Source organism: Ooceraea biroi, chromosome 1 (assembly GCF_003672135.1).
Source record: "Ooceraea biroi isolate clonal line C1 chromosome 1, Obir_v5.4, whole genome shotgun sequence".
Taxonomy (NCBI): Eukaryota; Metazoa; Arthropoda; class Insecta; order Hymenoptera; family Formicidae; genus Ooceraea; species Ooceraea biroi.
Window position 1 is genome coordinate 15712293 of NC_039506.1, and position 18545 is coordinate 15730837.

The following is an 18545-nucleotide window of genomic DNA, read 5'->3' on the forward strand; positions in this document are numbered from 1 at the left end:
TTTTAATATCAGACCTATGCTCGTTAATGCGGACCTTCAGCTGTCTTTTAGTTTGTCCAATGTAGCAGCTGTTACAATCAGTACAATTGATCCTGTATACAGTACCCATTCTAGTGTCGCTTGAAAGTTCATCTTTACCGCATTTAATGATGCTACTCATCCTGCTAAAAACTGTATACAACACTCGAAGCCGGCAATGTTTAAAAATCCTACCTATTCTCTGGCTTACTCCTTTGATGTATGGAATCGGCAAAAAGCCTCTGTCGTATTTATTGTTGTCCCTATGTATACACATATCACCGTCATTCTCATTGACACATTTTTTATGTACAATCTTTTTGAGTCTCTTCTTGATGTGTCTTTCTATAAAATTACGAGGATAGCAGTTGTTGCATAAAATAGTTTTAACAGTTTCAATGTTAGTGGCGTGAAATTTGCTATCAGATAACAAGATCGCTCTGTCGATTAGGCTCGATATTACATTCACCTTATGCTGCGTAGGGTTGTTAGCGAAAAAGTTCGTGTATCGTCCGGAAAACGTAGGTTTTCTAAACCAATTAGTGATGAGAGCATCACTGTTACGTATGACTGTTACATCGAGAAAGTTGAGACACTTATTACGTTCCAATTCTAATGTGAACTTCAATCTCGGATGGTAAGCATTGAACCTCTCAAGTACGAATTGGATCTTATTTGTTGATAAAATTACAAATATGTCATCCACATATCTACGATATATCTTTAAAGTGAATCCAACTTCCCCGACTTAAGAGAAAACTTCTTATTTTATTGTGTATTAGCATACATGTAAATGATTACGACAATAGTCAGCAACATAATATTGTTCATTTTACATCGTGCATATAGATACGTAAGATCAAATGATAGGAGTTGCTATTCACAGTTTACTATTTCTTGTCTAATTGAAGTGCGCGCTGTGAATATTTAATCGTTATCTTGCATTTGCGTGCCTTCGTCGCTTCATCCTTGACTCGATATGTTAATCACTACTGATAACGTAACCCTTTTCTGCTATTGTTTTTTAGAGAGAACACGAAAAATCTATCGCAGAGATTTCTCGATCAGCTACTGAGCCCTATTGATACCGTAAAGTACTGGATCGAATTAAATACGTAATTAAATACGGCGACGATGTCTTGCGATCGCCCGCTATGGATTTGGCCTAGTGGCAATTATCCCTTGTCAACGTGACCGCATGTTTTCTTCTTTCCATGACAGCCATTACCTTTGCAGTGTTCACTGTACGTTTTGTGATGAAGATGATAAATGGAAATCATCACATGTTTTTATAGATGTTTTCCTATAGAACCGTTTGAGTCTTCATATTTAAAATCAGTAAGACTATTGCAAAAGTAAAAGATAAAGTGTTACTGTGATGTAACAATATCAACTTTTACCTTGTACTCACAATGCTTATAATATTTAAATCAAACGGCCAATATTAGAGGTATAAGTGTTTATTAACTAAGTCAAACGATTGTAAATTGTGCTAATAAGCATAAGCGCTGACAGTACAAAAGTAGGAATACCAGATGAATTTAAATTGTGTAAATATTGATGTAAAACAATTGCGATAAATACTCCTTTACTACATTATACATGTAGTCAAGTTATAATTTGCGGACTTGACAGTCTCATTCTGTCTTAAGTTCGCCATAGTCGTCGCAACTGTTCGGCTCTTGTATTCACCATTTTATGTCTATATAGTTTATTTAATTATTTCTTATATTGTCCAGTAAAACCTAGATTGAACATAAGAGTGTTATCAAAATATCGCTAGTTAAAAAAATAAGGATAAAAGAAAAAAACAGAATCCAAATAAATTCGAGATAAATAATCATTAATTTTCTCTCACGTGTGTCACAATCGAATTTACGCAGCAGAATTTATAAAAATGCGGATGCTGTCAGTGGTAGTTATTTCACTACTGTGGCTATCGGATTGTAATGCATATCGCTTTCTTGGAGTGTTTCCGTTTGCCGCCATAAGTCATTTCGTCTTGCCAGAGAGCTTGATGAAGAGTTTGGCCGATAAAGGGCATCAGGTCGACGTAATCAGTCCTTTTCCACAGAAGAAATCCTATCCAAACTATACCGATATCGCAACCTTGTCAATACCTATGGTACGTGATAACAATACGACATATGAATTTATAATGAAAATACAACACAGGGATCTGGTGACTGCCATCGCGACAGAGGTTGGTAATAGAGTTTGTGAAGCCTACCTGGGGAATCCTGTAATACAAAAACTGGTGCGGGAACCGCCAAAGGATCCACCCTACGACGCAATGATCATGGAGGTACGAAAATTTGTGTTGGTATATATAATATTATTACAAAATTAATACAATTCTATAACGAGCAGCAATTGATTTTATTATCGTAGAAAAACAAATGGTCCTGTAAATTGCGTAGCAATGAAAACAATACGTCCGATCTTTACTATACATATATACATGCTTTCACATAATTGACGCACAACGTTACTTCTGATGTAAACAATCATTTTGTCTTTTATTCTGGCAATGGAACAATGAGAATAAATGACGATCGAATGTTACATATTCGAAAACAATAAATCGTCTACATTAAGCAATTTGTTCAATTCGATTCGACTTCATTAGACTTCATTAGCGATGACAAATGACATGCTTCGTTTTGATTGCATTTGATGCATTTTATTGACATTTATTCTCAGGCAAATATTGAGGAATATGTTTCACAATTTCTTACTTTCCGGCATTCAATACGAAAATCAAGAATTAAAATAAATATCATATTCAAGCAACCTGCTGTCACCAATCTAACAATATCTATTACTTATATTTGAAGTATGAATACTTTGAATTTGTAAAAGAAACAGAAGTTTCTCTATTAGTTCTTGACTAAAATTATTCTGTTTATATTAGATCTGCGCTGCACACTGCTTTGCGGTTATCGCCGAATTATTAAATATACCTCTGATCGGACTCAGCACAACGCCGCTGCTTCCATGGCATAATGACTTAATCGCTCAACCAGATAACTTGGCCTTCGTATCAAACTTCTTTGCAAGACAGGAATTTCCCAAGAATGTGTGGCAACGTACCTACAACACTCTCTATACTCTCTACTGCAAGTTGTACTTCAGTTATTTCACGAGACCACAAGATGAGTTAGTGAAGAAGTACTTTGGACCAAATCTTCCAAACATACACAAAATGAACCTAGCATTGCTTTTTATCAATACTCACATCGCTCTGCATGGAATCCAGCCGATGACACCTGCTATCGTCCAAGTAGGCGGAATGCATATCCGAGAGGACGATTCGCCATTGCCGCAGGTACTTACCTTAAGTCAAGGTTTTCGATCTTGGAGCCATTTGTCACTGTTGCCTAACGCCAATGAAGCTCTTGTGAAATCCTCGGCAATCTCTTCCTCTCTTTCGTCCATCCCGCAAAAATTGATGACACTGCTCTGGAAAAAGTATAAAATTAAAATGAATCAGTGTACACGACAAAGTGTTTTGCATTTCAAATGACTTGCATGTTTACGAAAATTGCATTAAAAGTAAATACATCATAAATATGGCGTTGGACATAGAAGAATCTAAAGAAACGATTGTGAAAACTCGTAGTATGATTGCAATCATTTTCCACTTGTCGCGTGCACTTAATTTTGTACCATTCATCCTTCACATTATGTATTTTGCGAATCACGGAGCGATCTCCAATAAATTGCTTGGTCCTCCGACTTTCTTGAAGCTTCATTTAAACATTTACTAGTGGAGAAGACAATTGGCATGATTGGCAAGTGCATTTAATGATCCCTTCTTTGCAGGAATTAAAGAAATGGTTGGACGATAGTAAAGATGGATTTGTATACTTTACTCTTGGCTCACAGGTGCTGATTGAAACGTTTCCGCGCAAAATCCTCGATGTGTTTTATGCCTCTTTACGCAAGATAGCACCTGTGCGGGTTTTGATGAAGGTACCGAATCCGGAAAAATTGCCGGCTGGTTTACCCGAAAATATTCGCACGTTCCGTTGGATAGCGCAACTTAAAGTATTAAGTAAGTCACATTGTTCTTACTTAATCAATGATATGGTATAATTATATTCAAAGTAAACAGAATAAAAGTATAATGTAAATTCACATAAACATACATTATAAATTACTATAAACATACATAATAAAGGCATTATACATTTGCAATATTATAAATTTTTGGACTTGGCACATACAGTCATCGTTACATGTATATAACTTTTATAATAGTTGATAGAATATATAATTAATCAACCATACAAATTATGTCTTTTGTCCGGGAGATTAATTTTGTAAAACTTACAAAACTCGACTAATACAAATTCAATGTCTTAGAGCATCCAAACATAAGAGCTTTCGTCACTCATGGCGGATTCGTGAGTAGCCTGGAAGCGGTTTTCTGTGGTGTTCCCATGATCGGCATGCCACTTTCCGTCGATCAAGTTAAGACCATTGATGCGTCCGTCACGAGAAACGTCGCTGTGAAACTAGACGTCCATAAAGTTACTGTGAAAGACATGGATGCAGCCCTAAACGCGATCTTGCACGATCGGCGATACATGTAAAAGAAAGAAAACTTATTATTTTATGTATTAGCATATATATAACAGTTTCCGTACAACAACTTGTTTGCGCACTTTGCATTGCGCGCTTATTACATTATATGTATGCAACATATGCAACAACATGGTATGATATGCTATTCATCATTCTTTATCTATTTAAAGTGCACTCTGTGTACATTTAATGTATTTTCACGACGACGATGTATATTCGTTGCTTCGTCTTTAATTCGATGTGTTAATCGCTGTTGATAACGTGACTATTATCTTTGCTTTTTAGGGAGAATATGAGAAATCTATCTCAGAGATTTCACGATCAGCCGCTGAGCCCTGCTAACACCGCGAATTATTGGATCGAATACGTAATTAAATACGGCAACGATGTCTTGCGATCGCCCGCCATGGATTTGGCCTGGTGGCAAATATACCTCATCGATGTGGCCGCGTGTCTTTTGCTTTGCATAGCCGTCATTATTATCGTTGCAATGTTCATAATGCGTTTTATGATGAAAATGATAAATCATCGCAGATTGTTGCATTTGAAAAAGATTAAATAGTTGCATTAATTCAGTTGAGAACATATAAAGTGGAAAATTGAAAGTTTAAGAACATATAAATAGTACGCAATAATTCATCGGGAGCAATTATTCTTTATGTGAGGAATTTCATTTTCAGTCGCTCTGCGAATTTTCTTTGTCCCCGGAGGACATTAAAAATATGAATCAGAAATGTGCTAACTAATTTATTTTAAGAAGAAGGTTATGCAAGTACACAATGATATATTTATTTTTGGAAATAAAAAAACTTGATCCCCACTTATTTTTCTTCTATTTTTGTTCTCTAAATAGTATTATAAATTTATTGTTATAAATACAGTAGAAGTGTGGAAACTGTAATTGTGCGAAAACTATTTTGCAGCTATAACAGCTGCTTCCATTATGCTTTTATATTAATAAGAAAAAGTTCCATCTCATGTCTAGTTTTTACTTTTAAATCTCTTGAGACCACGTGCAATCAGTAGCTCTATTTTTCAAAATATGAATACGAAAACGTTAAAGCAAAGAGATATACGAAAAAGTAGAAAAGCAATTTCTTGTTTAAATAGTAGTATTTTTTTAACAAGTTTTAGCACAAGAGCTTAGACATAAAAAGTCAGATGTGCATAATTAAAGATTGCCAATCTATAAATAGCATGAATATCCATTAACATTGCTTATTAAGCTGTTTGATATCCTGAGCTCGCTTAATTTCAACTGGCTTGATTTTATATCATTCGGGAGCATCTTCTTATGTGAGAACTTCCTGCTTGAGCAGCTAATGACAAAATGCGAAAGAGAAATCATCCACTGGCGTATACGATAGTAGACATGTGACACATTTAACAATATGAAAACATTAAAAAGTACGAAAACTTAAATTTTTTTATGTTATTCAATTTAGCAAATTTAGCAATTTTCTATGCTTTGACATATAAATGAACGTTAATCTAGTAAAAAGTAAACGACAGTTTTATTTACATTGTACATTTACATTCCAAATATTGAGATTCAGACTTGTTATTACATGCAAGTTTAATTTATATGAAATTAAAATGAAAGAAATTAAATTGAAAATAAGAGACAGTTAAATAAGTTTTATACAATAAACAAGTTTTTTATAATAACAATTCGCGAGTATGTAATAAAATAATTATATATATATATATATATATATATATATATATATATATATATATTCGATTGACGCTGTAACTTACAGCCTGTAAGGGGATTCTTGAGAAGAATTAATCGAAGAACAACACCTTGATTTGCAGGATGAATTGTGTGATTTACACACTGATATTTCTCTCAAAACGGTTAAAGAAACCGGTGCTGATTTTTATAAAATTTTATCAGAATCATCATATCCCAAGCTGCAAAATTTCGGACTTCGAATTTATTCCATGTTTGGTTCCACATATTTATGTGAAACTTCATTTTCGAAAATGAAATTGATAAAAAACGAAAAACGTTAATTCTTCTTTAAGTGATGATTCTTTACCGCGTCTTATGCGACTTGCTACATGCAATATGGAAATCGATGTTTCTACTCTCGTCTTTAAAAGATCTCGAAAATTGCCTTCACAATCTGAATTGTCCGAATAGTTTTCATTTAATTAGTAATTTCATTCTTCTATTTTATTCCTTAAAAGGGTTGTTTTAGGGTCATAGGGTGGATTAGGCCTACTGGGGATACCACTTAAAAAAAACGCGTCAACAATAGTACCTCACGGGTGACGTGGAAAGCTATTGGAAATATATGTAGATATACGCGTGTCATACGGTCCTGAGCCGTGAGCAGATTGTTGGCTGCGCGCGGGGCTCGAGGTAAGGGGAATAGCGCGAGGCGGCGCTAGCTGAAAATCGGCTGCCGCGTGCAAATCTTGCCGAGCTAGACGTTCTAGTATAGATTACATTATATCTTCTAATATCACTCTTCCATTTGAAATTTCTCAATCGACATATATATTTTATGCAGAGTTCTGCTAATCTGATGGGGAATGCTAAGTAAGTACATCGCTCTCACAACAAGATAGTTGCCGTCAGTCAATAACAATTTTCTTCTTATAATATATAGCGAATTAAATTGATCTCCCTTATATTAATATTTCATTAATGCATCAACATTAGCATTCAGTTATATCATCGAAGATCGCTCCTAATCAGTTAACAATATCGGAAATTTGACTTCGAAATTCGGGGATAACGCATAAAAATGAAGCATGTCTTCTTAACGAGAAAATAGTGTATATTGCCACACACAGTTCATAAAAAAGCCGCAAGCAAAAGACTGTCATTAATAAAGTTGCTTGTCACATTATGACGAGAAACTATTGCCGAATGCATGACAATTACGTTTGTTGCGAGAAATTTGTTGAAGGATATGATTGTTCAAGATGACATAATCTCTTCTAGCGTGGTACACAAGTCTGCATGTAAATTCCGTAGAATTTAAAATCTGACGTAGCAAATTGTACATATCATTGCTAGTGATTGCATGTTTAAACACATATCTTTACGAAACATCTCCCTCCACTGCATTATACATGTCATCTTGTCATAGAACTGCGAAACAGTTTCATTCCATCTTAAGATTTGTGCGTATCGTGCTCGTGAATGCAATTGTCGGTGCCATGTTCAGCCTCGTATATTCTCCATTTTGCAACATACATTTTTGATTAATTATTTTTTAAATAGCGAATTTTTTAAATTAAATCGAACGTATATTACCAAGAGTATTACCAGTTAAAAATATGCGGATGAAATAAAAAAAAGAGAACAACAGAGAATTCAATTAAATGCCAATCAAGTGTCGTCGATCCTCTTCCACGTGTATCCAAATCGCATTTATACATTTTCTATAATCAACTAGAATTAATAAAGACAAAAAATGCGGGTGCTTCCGGTGATACTTGTTTCTCTGTTATGGCTCACGGTTTGCAGTGCATATCGCTTTCTTGGAATATTTCCACTTCCGGGCAAAAGCCATTTCATCATGCTGGAAAGTTTGGCGAAGGGTTTGGCCGATAAAGGGCATCAGGTCGACGTAATCAGTCCTTTTCCTCAGAAAAAACCCTATCCGAATTATACCGATATCGTAAAATTGACATCGACTATGGTATTCGTGAACAATATGACATATGAATTTGTGATGACGCTGTTAGTGCACATGAATCCGGTGATTCCTGTAGCGACAATAGCTGGTAACGATGTTTGTGAAGCTCATCTGAAGAATCCGATAATACAAAATCTGGTGCGCAATCCGCCAAAGAATCCACCCTACGACGCGGTGATTATGGAGGTACGAAAAATTATTTTGATGTATTTTCTTGCAAAATACTTAACAATTTTGTAGCGAGAAAGAATGTTTCTCATCACCATGAGGCAGAAAAATGGTCTTTCAATTGCACAGCAATGAAAGGAATTTGTACGGGTTTTATAGTAATTGTTTAATACGTTTTTTTTATATTTGAAGTAAATCGTTACTTCAAATGTAAATAATCAATTTAATAACGAATGAATGTTACGTGCATAAAGCGTCTTCAATAGAAAATTTGTGAATACTTTATTCACATTGATGTAATTGATTTCCTTAATTAAACAGATATAAACATGAGATACAATCTACTTGACTCGTATTCATTAATCTATTTAACTAATGTTTATTCCCTAGCAAAAAAATATTGAGAAATTTATTTTATTATTTATATAAATTACCGACACTAAACAAGAAAAAAATTAAGTCAAATAACATATACAGGCAAACATTCTGTCACCAATCTAACAATATTTAATAATCATGTTTCAAGTACGATTACTTTCGAGGTTTTAAAGTTAATTAAAACTCCTCAGATACTTCTCGACTTTAAATTATTCTGTTTATGCTCAGCTCTTTGGTGCACATTGCTTCGCGGCCATCGCTCATTTGTTAAACATACCCCTGATCGGAGTCAGCACGACGTCGATGTATCCATGGCTTAATAACTTAATCGCTCAGCCCGAGAACTTGGCCTTCGTGCCGAACACTCTTGTAGACTTGGAAGTTCCCATGAACTTTTGGCAGCGTACATACAACGTCTTTAATACCTACTACTCCAAGTTGTTCTTCAACTATCTCACGCGATCGCAAGACGATTTAGTGAGGAAGTACTTCGGTCCAAATTTGCCAAGTGTACATAAGATGAACTTGGCGCTGATGCTTATTAATTCTCACATCGCTCTGAATAAGATCCAACCGCTGACACCTGCTGCCATCCAAGTAGGGGGGATCCATATCCGAGATGACGATTTGCCGTTGCCGCAGGTAAGATAATTCTGCCGATCTCTGAAGCTGTTTTCACTTTGGATAGCGTAACCAAACTCTAGCCAATGAAACTCTAGTATGACCTTTGGCCTATCTATTTTTTTCTTCTTTCTCACTCCGTCCGCAACATTGATAACACTGCTTTGTAAAAAAGAATTAAAGCATACGCAGCAAAGTATTTCGCAATACGCGTGACTTACATATTTACGGAAACTAAAGTAGAAATTGATGTATCGACTTGATATTGCAAATAGGAGGACAAACTGCGAAAATTTGCAGTATATGTTTCATCATTTTCCACATCACGTGCACTTAATTTTATTGCTAAACTTTATTTTGTTTTATTATAATAATATTATTTATTAGAATGAACATTCATTCTTAATAAGATGTCTTTTTCACACAACTCAGCTTGGCCGTTTCCCTAAATACCTTTTGTTTCCTGAGTCTTCATTTAAACAACGAAAAAACGATTGGCATGAGTGGCAAGTGCATCCAATAATTCTCTCTTTGCAGGAATTGAAGAGATGGATGGACGATAGCAAAGACGGTTTTGTGTACTTCACCTTCGGCTCGATGGTGCTGATCGAAACGTTTCCGCAGAAAATTTTAGATGTGTTTTATACCTCCTTAGGCAAGATAGCACCTGTGCGGGTTTTAATGAAGGTACCGAACCCGGAGAAGTTACCGTCTGGCTTACCCAAAAATGTCTACACATCCGCTTGGATGTCGCAGCTGAAAGTATTAAGTGAGTCACAATTGTTTTTACTTAATCAATTATATAATATATTAATATTAATAAAATTATAATGTGATCTCATGCGAACAGTAAAGGTATTACACATTTGCAATATTAAAAATAATTAAAAACTTATCACATGCAACCATCACTACATGTAAATTATATCAATTATACAAAGTATGTTTTTTTGTGTAAATCATAAAACTCTATTAGTATAAATACAATGTTGTAGGACATCCAAATGTAAGAGCCTTCATCACTCATGGCGGGCTCATGGGCACCCTGGAAGCGATCACCTGCGGTGTTCCCATGATCGGCATGCCACTTTTCGCCGATCAGTTTAAGAATATCGACTCGTACGTCACGAAAAACATCGCTGTGAAGTTGGACGTCCATAAGCTCACTGAGCAAGACATGGATGCAGCCTTGAACGCGATCTTGCATGATCCGCGATACATGTAAAAGAAAACTTCTTATTATAACAATTACCATATCTTATTACTACAACAATTTGTCAGTGATAAATTATTATATATCACGCCCTTATTATATTCTATGTACCATAATGTGATACGATTTGCCATTCGCAAATATATATCGTATTCAATTTTGTCTAATTTAATTTGCGTATTGTTATATTTAAACTTTATTAAATTATTGTACATTTGAAATTTATTTTGTATTCGCGAATTTAGGTTTTGTCGCTTCATCTTTGATCCGATGTCTTGATTGTTATTTAATACCGTGACTGTTCTATCTTCTTTTTTAGGGAGAACGTTAGAAATCTGTCGAAGAGATTCATCGATCAGCCACTGAGACCTATTGACACCGCAAATTACTGGATCGAATACGTGATTAAATACGGTGACGACGTGTTGCGGTCGCCCGCTATGGATTTGACCTGGTGGCAATTATGTCTCGTCGACGTGGTTGCGTGTGTTCTGCTTTGCGTGGCAGCCATTATTACCGTTGCAGTAACCATCGTTCGTTTTGTGATCGAAATGATAAATGGAAATCATCACAGATCGTTACATTCAAAGAAGATTAATTAGATACACTAATTCAAAAGAAACTTTGAAGAATATAAACAGCAGGTAATTATTTATCGGAATTGTTCTCTGACTGACGAAACTTTCTGTGCGCATGTAATTTTTCATTCTGCAGAGACTCTTCGGAAATTTGGGCACAATGGGCATTCCATTTGCTCAAGATTTTGTACGGTATTTTGAAAACTGGCGTGAGAGTGTGAATGGTCGTGATCAAGGAAGCTGAGTTAGGTCGGTACCATATACTGCAGTGTCACAGAATTCTTCTTGTAACTGGAAAACGAACGTTTCACAATCAGTAGCAACTCAGTATCTTAGTTTTTTAAGAAGACATGATTCCTGCTTCCTTCTTACTTCTTTAAGTTAGAGTAATTATACTTTTGTTTATTATAAAAAAGTAAAACAAGAAAACAAGGAAAAATTAAAAAATGATATAAAAAAAGTAAAACCTTTCGCTGTCTTTTAATTTAGTAAAATTTTCTCGACAGAACTTAGCTCTTACCTACACTGCAAAACATGTCCACTTTAACTATAACGGAAAAAAAGTCATTTTTTTCCGCTTTAACTTGTAAGTGTGAAATTAAAGCGGAATCATATATATATATATATATAAAGTATAGTTAACGAATATTATAAAGGATGTGATCATCGGTTACGATTTCGGTCATACATATTTAAAGCGGACGAAAATAACGTAACTATGACAACTCGCAATGATTCCGCTTTAATTTCGCACTTACAAGTTAAAGCGGGAAAAAATGACTTTTTTCCGTTATAGTTTCGCGGAATTTAAAGTAGACATGTTTTGCAGTATAGTAAACGGTATTTTTATTTATATTTACATCGCAAATTTGTTATTATGTAACTATAATAAATACAATATCTCGAAAATATTCAAATAAGAAAGACGAATAAAATTAATGTAAATGGCAATCAATACTTTATATGAAATAAGATAGTAGAATTAAGCAAATGTATTTAATAAAGGTAATTGAATAAAATTGTAATGAATCAAGGATAATTTCAGGGTTGTAATACTTCGGAAGAATAAATAATCGCTGTTCTTTGCAATTGTTCTTTATGGAGCGACCATTAACATATCCACCGTAATATCACTGCAGCTCATTTGTAGCCAACAAGCCAACATACATTATTGGAAATTTGGCTTACAAATTTAGATATACAATAGCAAAAGTTATTTCTCGGGTCAGTAAAGTAGACTGAAAATGTTCACGAACTGTCGGAGAAAACTAAAATAATTGTATATTACTTCCCCTATGAAAATATGTGATTATGGAAACGTTCATCTGTTTTAACACACTCTGGCATATTATTTCGCTGTAAACGACTCTTTTCTTTATTCTTCAAAATACACAAAGAAGCGAAATTGTGAAACATGGGGTAATTCGTGATAAATGGCCATATCTTTTTTAATTACCGAAAACATACCCAGAATTTTAATTTAAAAAATCTGTCAAAAATAGGCCACTAACATTTTCATGTTTTCTCTCATAAAATATTATTTTAAGGACTATATAACTATATAACTTTACCATTGTTTTAGAAATGCGAGGATCTTGTCCATCTATCCTATTTATTCTATGTCCTATACAGGGTGTTTCCTAAGTAAGTAGACAAACTTAAGGAGGATATTCCTTGGCTTATTTTAAGAAGAAAAGGTCATATAAACATATGTCCTAAACTGCTTTGTTTTCCAAAAAAAAGTACATCACTGTTTTCGTTCACTTTTCGTTTATTATAGAACAGTTTGTATTATTGCAAATGAAACAAATGAAAAACAATAGTAACCAAAAAGAAAAATTATAACGAAAAAGAAAATAGTAACTAAAAAGAAAAATAATAAACATCACAGTAACTGCTGAAAATGTCCACCTGCAGCCATGATACACGCCTCAACTCTCCTTTCCATTGATTGACGTACATGCTTAAAAATACCTGGAGTGTTACGTATTCTTTCACATCCATCTATTATGCGATTTCTGAGATCTTCTTCATTTTGAATAGGTGTAGCGTAAACTAAAGATTTAAGCTGTCCCCATAGAAAAAAATCTACTGGATTTAAGTCTTGGGATCTTGCAGGCCATAAATCGTTTGGTCTTTGAGTACCTCGACCGATCCATCGATTGGCAAACTTCCTGTTCAAAAATTGACCATCCCCACTCCATCCCCACCGCTGTTGACTCGTACTGCAAAAGCACGCTATCCGAAAAGTGAACGAAAACAGTGATGTACTTTTTTTGGAAAACAAAGCAGTTTAGGACATATGTTTATATGACCTTTTCTTCTTAAAATAAGCCAAGGAATATCCTCCTTAAGTTTGTCTACTTACTTAGGAAACACCCTGTATATCCAGGAAAAATGATCATGAAATACAAAATGGAAATTTTGAAAATTAACGCAAAAATAAGAACAACAGAGGGCGTGGAAATGATTCTAGATTACTTACATGCGCAGAATCACACACACACACACACACACACACACACAGAGCGAGAGAGAGAGAGAGAAAATAAATATCCTATGTATAAAACTTCTTATGATGACTTTTTAATAAACAATATACGCGACAATTAAAATCCCTTCGAGGTCCTTTAAAGTCATGATCTTAACAACTATATTAAAGTCAAGAAAACGAAGAAAACTTTTTGCGCGCTTACAATAGCGGCAACATACAAACTAAAGGATGAGTGATGCCAACACTTAAACATTCAAATCCATGGAAATAGATTGCAAATGGTGCTATACGCATAAGTACTAAAACCGCAAAACATATGAATCCAAACTAATTTAAATTTAAATTGGTATACTCGTCGTTGCATACAATTGCGATACATTCTACTCTGTTACATTGTGCATAATAAACAAGTTATATACGTAAAATTAACACTTTGCAAGCTTAGTTTCATTGCGTCGTAAGTTCAGCGCGTGTTTTCATCACGAATGTTCAGCTTCGGATCTTATATTTAACATTGTATGCCATTTAATTACTTCTTCAAAATAAATAGTCATTTAAAAATTAGATCGAACATCTGATTATCACCAAAAGTATTAAGAATTAAAAAAGCAAATATAAAATAACAGACAACAGAATACAAATAAACAATACATTTGAAGTAAGTGATCGTGATTTCCCTACCGTGTTTCAAAATCGAATTTATGAAACAAAATTTATGAAACCAAAAATGCGGATGTTGCCGGTGATATTTGTTTGGCTGTTCTGGTTATCGATTTGCACTGCATATCGCTTTCTCGGGGTGTTTCCCCTTGCATACAGGAGTCATTTCGTTATACTAGAGAGTTTGATGAAAGGTTTAATCAGTAAAGGACATCAGGCCGACATAATCAGTCCGTATCCACAGAAGACACCTTACCCAAACTATACCGATATTGCAAACTTGACAGCGCCTCTATCACTTGTAAACAATTTCACGTATGAGCTTGTGACAAAAGTACAACAGATCAATAATCCAGCGATTGTGCTCGGAACACTAAATGGTAATGATATTTGTGAAGCCCATCTGGGGGATCCGGTAATACAAAACCTCGTTCGCAACCCGCCGAAAGATCCACCCTACGATGCAATGATTATAGAGGTATGAAAAATTGTTGTGATACATATTCGCGCACCATATTTTCATATTTTCATATTTCATATTTCGTGGCGAGGAAGAAGAGTAAGAATCTGTCTCAATATTACTTATTATTGGTGAAAAAAATAGTGCTTCCAATGGCATAGCAGTGAATAAACACGTTCGGTCTTTAACTGCATAATACGTTTTTTCATATAGGTGACACGAAACGTTATCTCTTATGTAAATTAATCGATTTCTTTTTCATCCTAGTACAATGATACAATGGACAATGATACAAAGAGAATAAGTAATACAACAGAATGTTGTATGCATAAGTCAATTTCAATAAACTATTTGATGTTATTCATTTACATTATTCAAGTCGGTTCACTAGTTCATCAATAATAAGACACGAAATACTTCTTTAACTGCAATTGATGTATGAATTTCACTGATGTTCCTTTTTCCGGCGAATACTGTATAATATACAATATTTCACACTTCATAAATTCCTGATTTAATAAAGAAATTAAGAACTAAATTGAATATCATAATCAAACAAAACTGCTGTTACCAATCATCTAACAACATGTCATCTAACAATATCTGTTAGTCATATTTCAAATATGAATACTTCGAATTTGTAAAAGAAAGATAAGTTTCTCTGTAACTTCTTGACTTAAAATTATTTATCTATCTCAGATATTCGCGGCACACTGCTTCGCGGCTATCGCCGAATTATTAAATATACCTTTGATCGGACTCAGCACAATGGCACTACTTCCATGGCATAATGAATTAATTGCTCAACCAGAGAACCTAGCCTTCGTATCAAACAATTTTGCAAAAGAGGGTTTCCCCACAAATTTATGGCAGCGTACGAAAAACGTTCTCAATGTTTTTTACTCCAAGTGGAACTTTAAGTACGTGACGGGGCCGCAGGACGAGTTAGTAAGAAAGTACTTTGGACCGAATCTTCCAAGCATACACAAAATGAACCTGGCATTGATTTTTATTAATACTCACATCGCTCTGAATGGCATCCAGCCAATGACACCTGCCGCCGTTCAAATAGCCGGGATTCATATTCGAGATGATGAGTCACCGTTGCCACAGGTAAGACAATTCTTTCGATTGTGAAGTCGTTTTCATTATTGCTTAACGCCAACGACACTTTTATATGACTCTTGGCAACCTCTTGCTCTCTTGCTTCTCTCTCATCCACTCGCATTGATGACACTGTTCTGGAAACAAGGATAAAATTAAAGTGTGTCAGCGTACACGGCAAAGTATTTTGCAATTTGAGTAACTAGCATCTTTACGGAAACTGCGTTAGAAGTTAATATATCGTTAATATAAATAATAGTGGAAATAGAAGAGAAACAAAAAGAAGAATTGTGAAAAGGTGTAGTGTGATTGCAATCATCTCCCACTTGTCATCTGCACTTAATTTTGTACTATTCAAATTTCAGTATATTTTATGAATCACAGCTCGATCGTTTCTTTAAATAAATTGTTTAATTATTCCTTGAATTTCTTGAGTCTTTATTTCAATATTCACGAGAAAACAATTGGCATGAACAGCAAGTGCATTTAAGAATTCTTTCTTTGTAGGAATTGAAGAAATGGATGGACGACAGCAAAGATGGTTTTGTATACTTCACGTTCGGCTCGATGGTGCTGATTGAAACGTTTCCCCGCAAAATCCTCGATGTGTTTTATGCCTCCTTAGGCAAGATAGCACCTGTGCGGGTTTTAATGAAGGTACCGAACCCGGAAAAATTGCCGGCTGGCTTACCCGAAAATATTCGCACGTTCCGTTGGATAGCGCAACTTAAAGTATTAAGTGAGTCACAAGTTGTTCTTACTTAATCAATTTTGTAAAATTTACAAAATCCGTATAATACAAATTCAATGTCTTAGAGCATCCAAACATAAAAGCCTTCGTCACTCACGGTGGACTCATGAGTACCCTGGAAGCGGTCTTCCTCGGTGTTCCCATGATCGGCATACCATTGTACAGCGATCAGTTTAAAACTGTGGAGAGGTACGTTGCGAGAAATATCGCGTTGAAACTGGATATCCATAAGATTTCTGAAGAAGACATGAGCGCAGCTTTGAACGCGATCTTGCACGACTCTCGATACATGTAAGAGAAAATAGTATTTGAAATATTAGCATACATGTAAAACAATAATTTGTCAGTAAGATATTATTGCGCACTTTGCATTGCCTACTTATTATTATACATTGTATGTATACGACAACACGGTATAATATGCTATTCACTATTTTATTTTTATTTTATGTGCGCGCTGTGTACTTAGCATTTCCACAGCGTATTTGCGTTGCGTCTTTAATGCGATATGTTAATCGCTATTGATAATGTGACTATTTTCTTTTTAGGGAAAGCGCTAGAAATCTATCGCAGAGACTCTTCGATCAACCTCTAAGTCCTATTGACACTGCAAATTACTGGATCGAATACGTGATTAAATACGGTGACGATGTTTTGCGGTCGCCCGCTATGGATTTGGCCTGGTGGCAATTGTGTCTCGTCGACGTAGTTGCGTGTCTTTTGCTTTGCATGGCAGCCATTATTACCATTGCATTGTTCATTATGCGTTTTGTGATGAAAATGATAAATCATCACAGGTCGTTACATTCAAAGAAGATCAATTAGTCGCACTAATTCAAAAGAAATTTTGAAGAATATAAATAGGAAGTAATTATTTATCAGAATTATTCTCTGGCTGACGAAACTTTCTGTTAGAAGATGTATTAAAAACAATTCTTTATACAGGATGTCTCAAAACTCTGTTACCGCTGCGCTGGTTAATGACGTATAGTTTAGACTTAGCTATAGCTGAGTCGAAAAGTCCTGTACTACTTTGCGATTTTTGCAATAATAACTGAGTTATTAACGATTGATATTAACGTATGAGAGCACGGCTCGTGCAGCGAGGCCATCGGTAGGAGGGCACAGTAATGCGTGATGAAGACAGTGATGCCAGAAAACGTGTGACAAGTCGCGAGACCATTCCTACTCCATCCCCACTGCATGCTACAAAGCACGCGTTCTGGTACCGCTGTCTCATTGCACGATACCCAACAACGAGCGCGCGGTCCTTCTACCGACGGCTTCGCTGCACGAGCCGTGCTCGCATTCATTTACTTTAATCGTTTAATAACTTGATTATTATTGCGAAAATCGCAAAATGGTAAAGGACTTTTCGATTCAGCTAACAAGTAACACTACCCAAGTGTCACACGCCGATTTTGATAAGCTTCGAATATGTTGTTGTCTAGGTCAAAATATGAGATACATATTTTTTTATATCGGCCCGTTTTGCCATTAAGGGGGTGAAACACCCTCTTGAAAAAAATCGGGTTTTATATTTCTTAGCGAATACCGTCGAAACAATAAAACATATAAGAAAAAGTTTCAAGTAAAAGTTTTATGGATTCTAATGTACTTTATAACAGTGCAATCAGATTCATAAGAAATGTTAGTATATATGCAATTATAGAGAAAAAAACAAACAAATTTAGAAATATTGATAAAAATAAAAAAAGTAAAATTTTCTTGTCAGCTCTACGTTGACCATTTCTGGGTTCGGCAGAGGGCGAGAACCTGACTTATTTTGTTAATTAAAAGTAATCCCCCGACTTCATTGTTATCTCTGTGCGAAAAAACTCTTGCCAGGAG

At 35.1% G+C, this 18545-nt stretch overlaps 3 protein-coding genes across 4 annotated transcripts; 2 read left to right on the forward strand and 1 right to left on the reverse strand.

Moving 5' to 3' along the window:
- Window positions 1–1448: 1448 nt before the first annotated feature.
- LOC109610700 lies at window positions 1449–18153 on the forward strand. Its single transcript, XM_026969615.1, has 15 exons — window positions 1449–2323; window positions 2933–3346; window positions 3844–4075; window positions 4387–4612; window positions 4894–5169; window positions 8096–8453; window positions 9042–9455; window positions 9972–10203; window positions 10430–10655; window positions 10967–11131; window positions 14329–14857; window positions 15539–15952; window positions 16451–16682; window positions 16760–16985; window positions 17243–18153. Exons 1-15 carry the CDS (start codon window positions 1916–1918, stop codon window positions 17517–17519), a joined length of 4629 nt encoding a protein of 1542 aa, XP_026825416.1. The 5' UTR covers window positions 1449–1915; the 3' UTR covers window positions 17520–18153.
- Window positions 3356–3981, reverse strand: LOC105274880. The gene is made up of 3 exons (XM_011331346.1): window positions 3894–3981; window positions 3582–3784; window positions 3356–3480 (listed from the first exon to the last, which is right to left on the reverse strand). Exons 2-3 carry the CDS (start codon window positions 3771–3773, stop codon window positions 3361–3363), a joined length of 312 nt encoding a protein of 103 aa, XP_011329648.1. The 5' UTR covers window positions 3774–3784; window positions 3894–3981; the 3' UTR covers window positions 3356–3360.
- Window positions 7712–11685, forward strand: LOC105275002 (UDP-glucuronosyltransferase 2C1). 2 transcript variants are annotated; one of them, XM_020030257.2, is made up of 6 exons: window positions 7713–8453; window positions 9042–9455; window positions 9972–10203; window positions 10430–10655; window positions 10967–11291; window positions 11362–11685. In XM_020030257.2, exons 1-5 carry the CDS (start codon window positions 8043–8045, stop codon window positions 11247–11249), a joined length of 1566 nt encoding a protein of 521 aa, XP_019885816.1. In that variant the 5' UTR covers window positions 7713–8042; the 3' UTR covers window positions 11250–11291; window positions 11362–11685. The 2 variants fall into 2 exon arrangements, with proteins under 2 accessions (XP_019885815.1, XP_019885816.1); XM_020030256.2 differs by having other exon boundaries at window positions 7712–8453; window positions 10967–11685.
- Window positions 18154–18545: the final 392 nt, after the last annotated feature.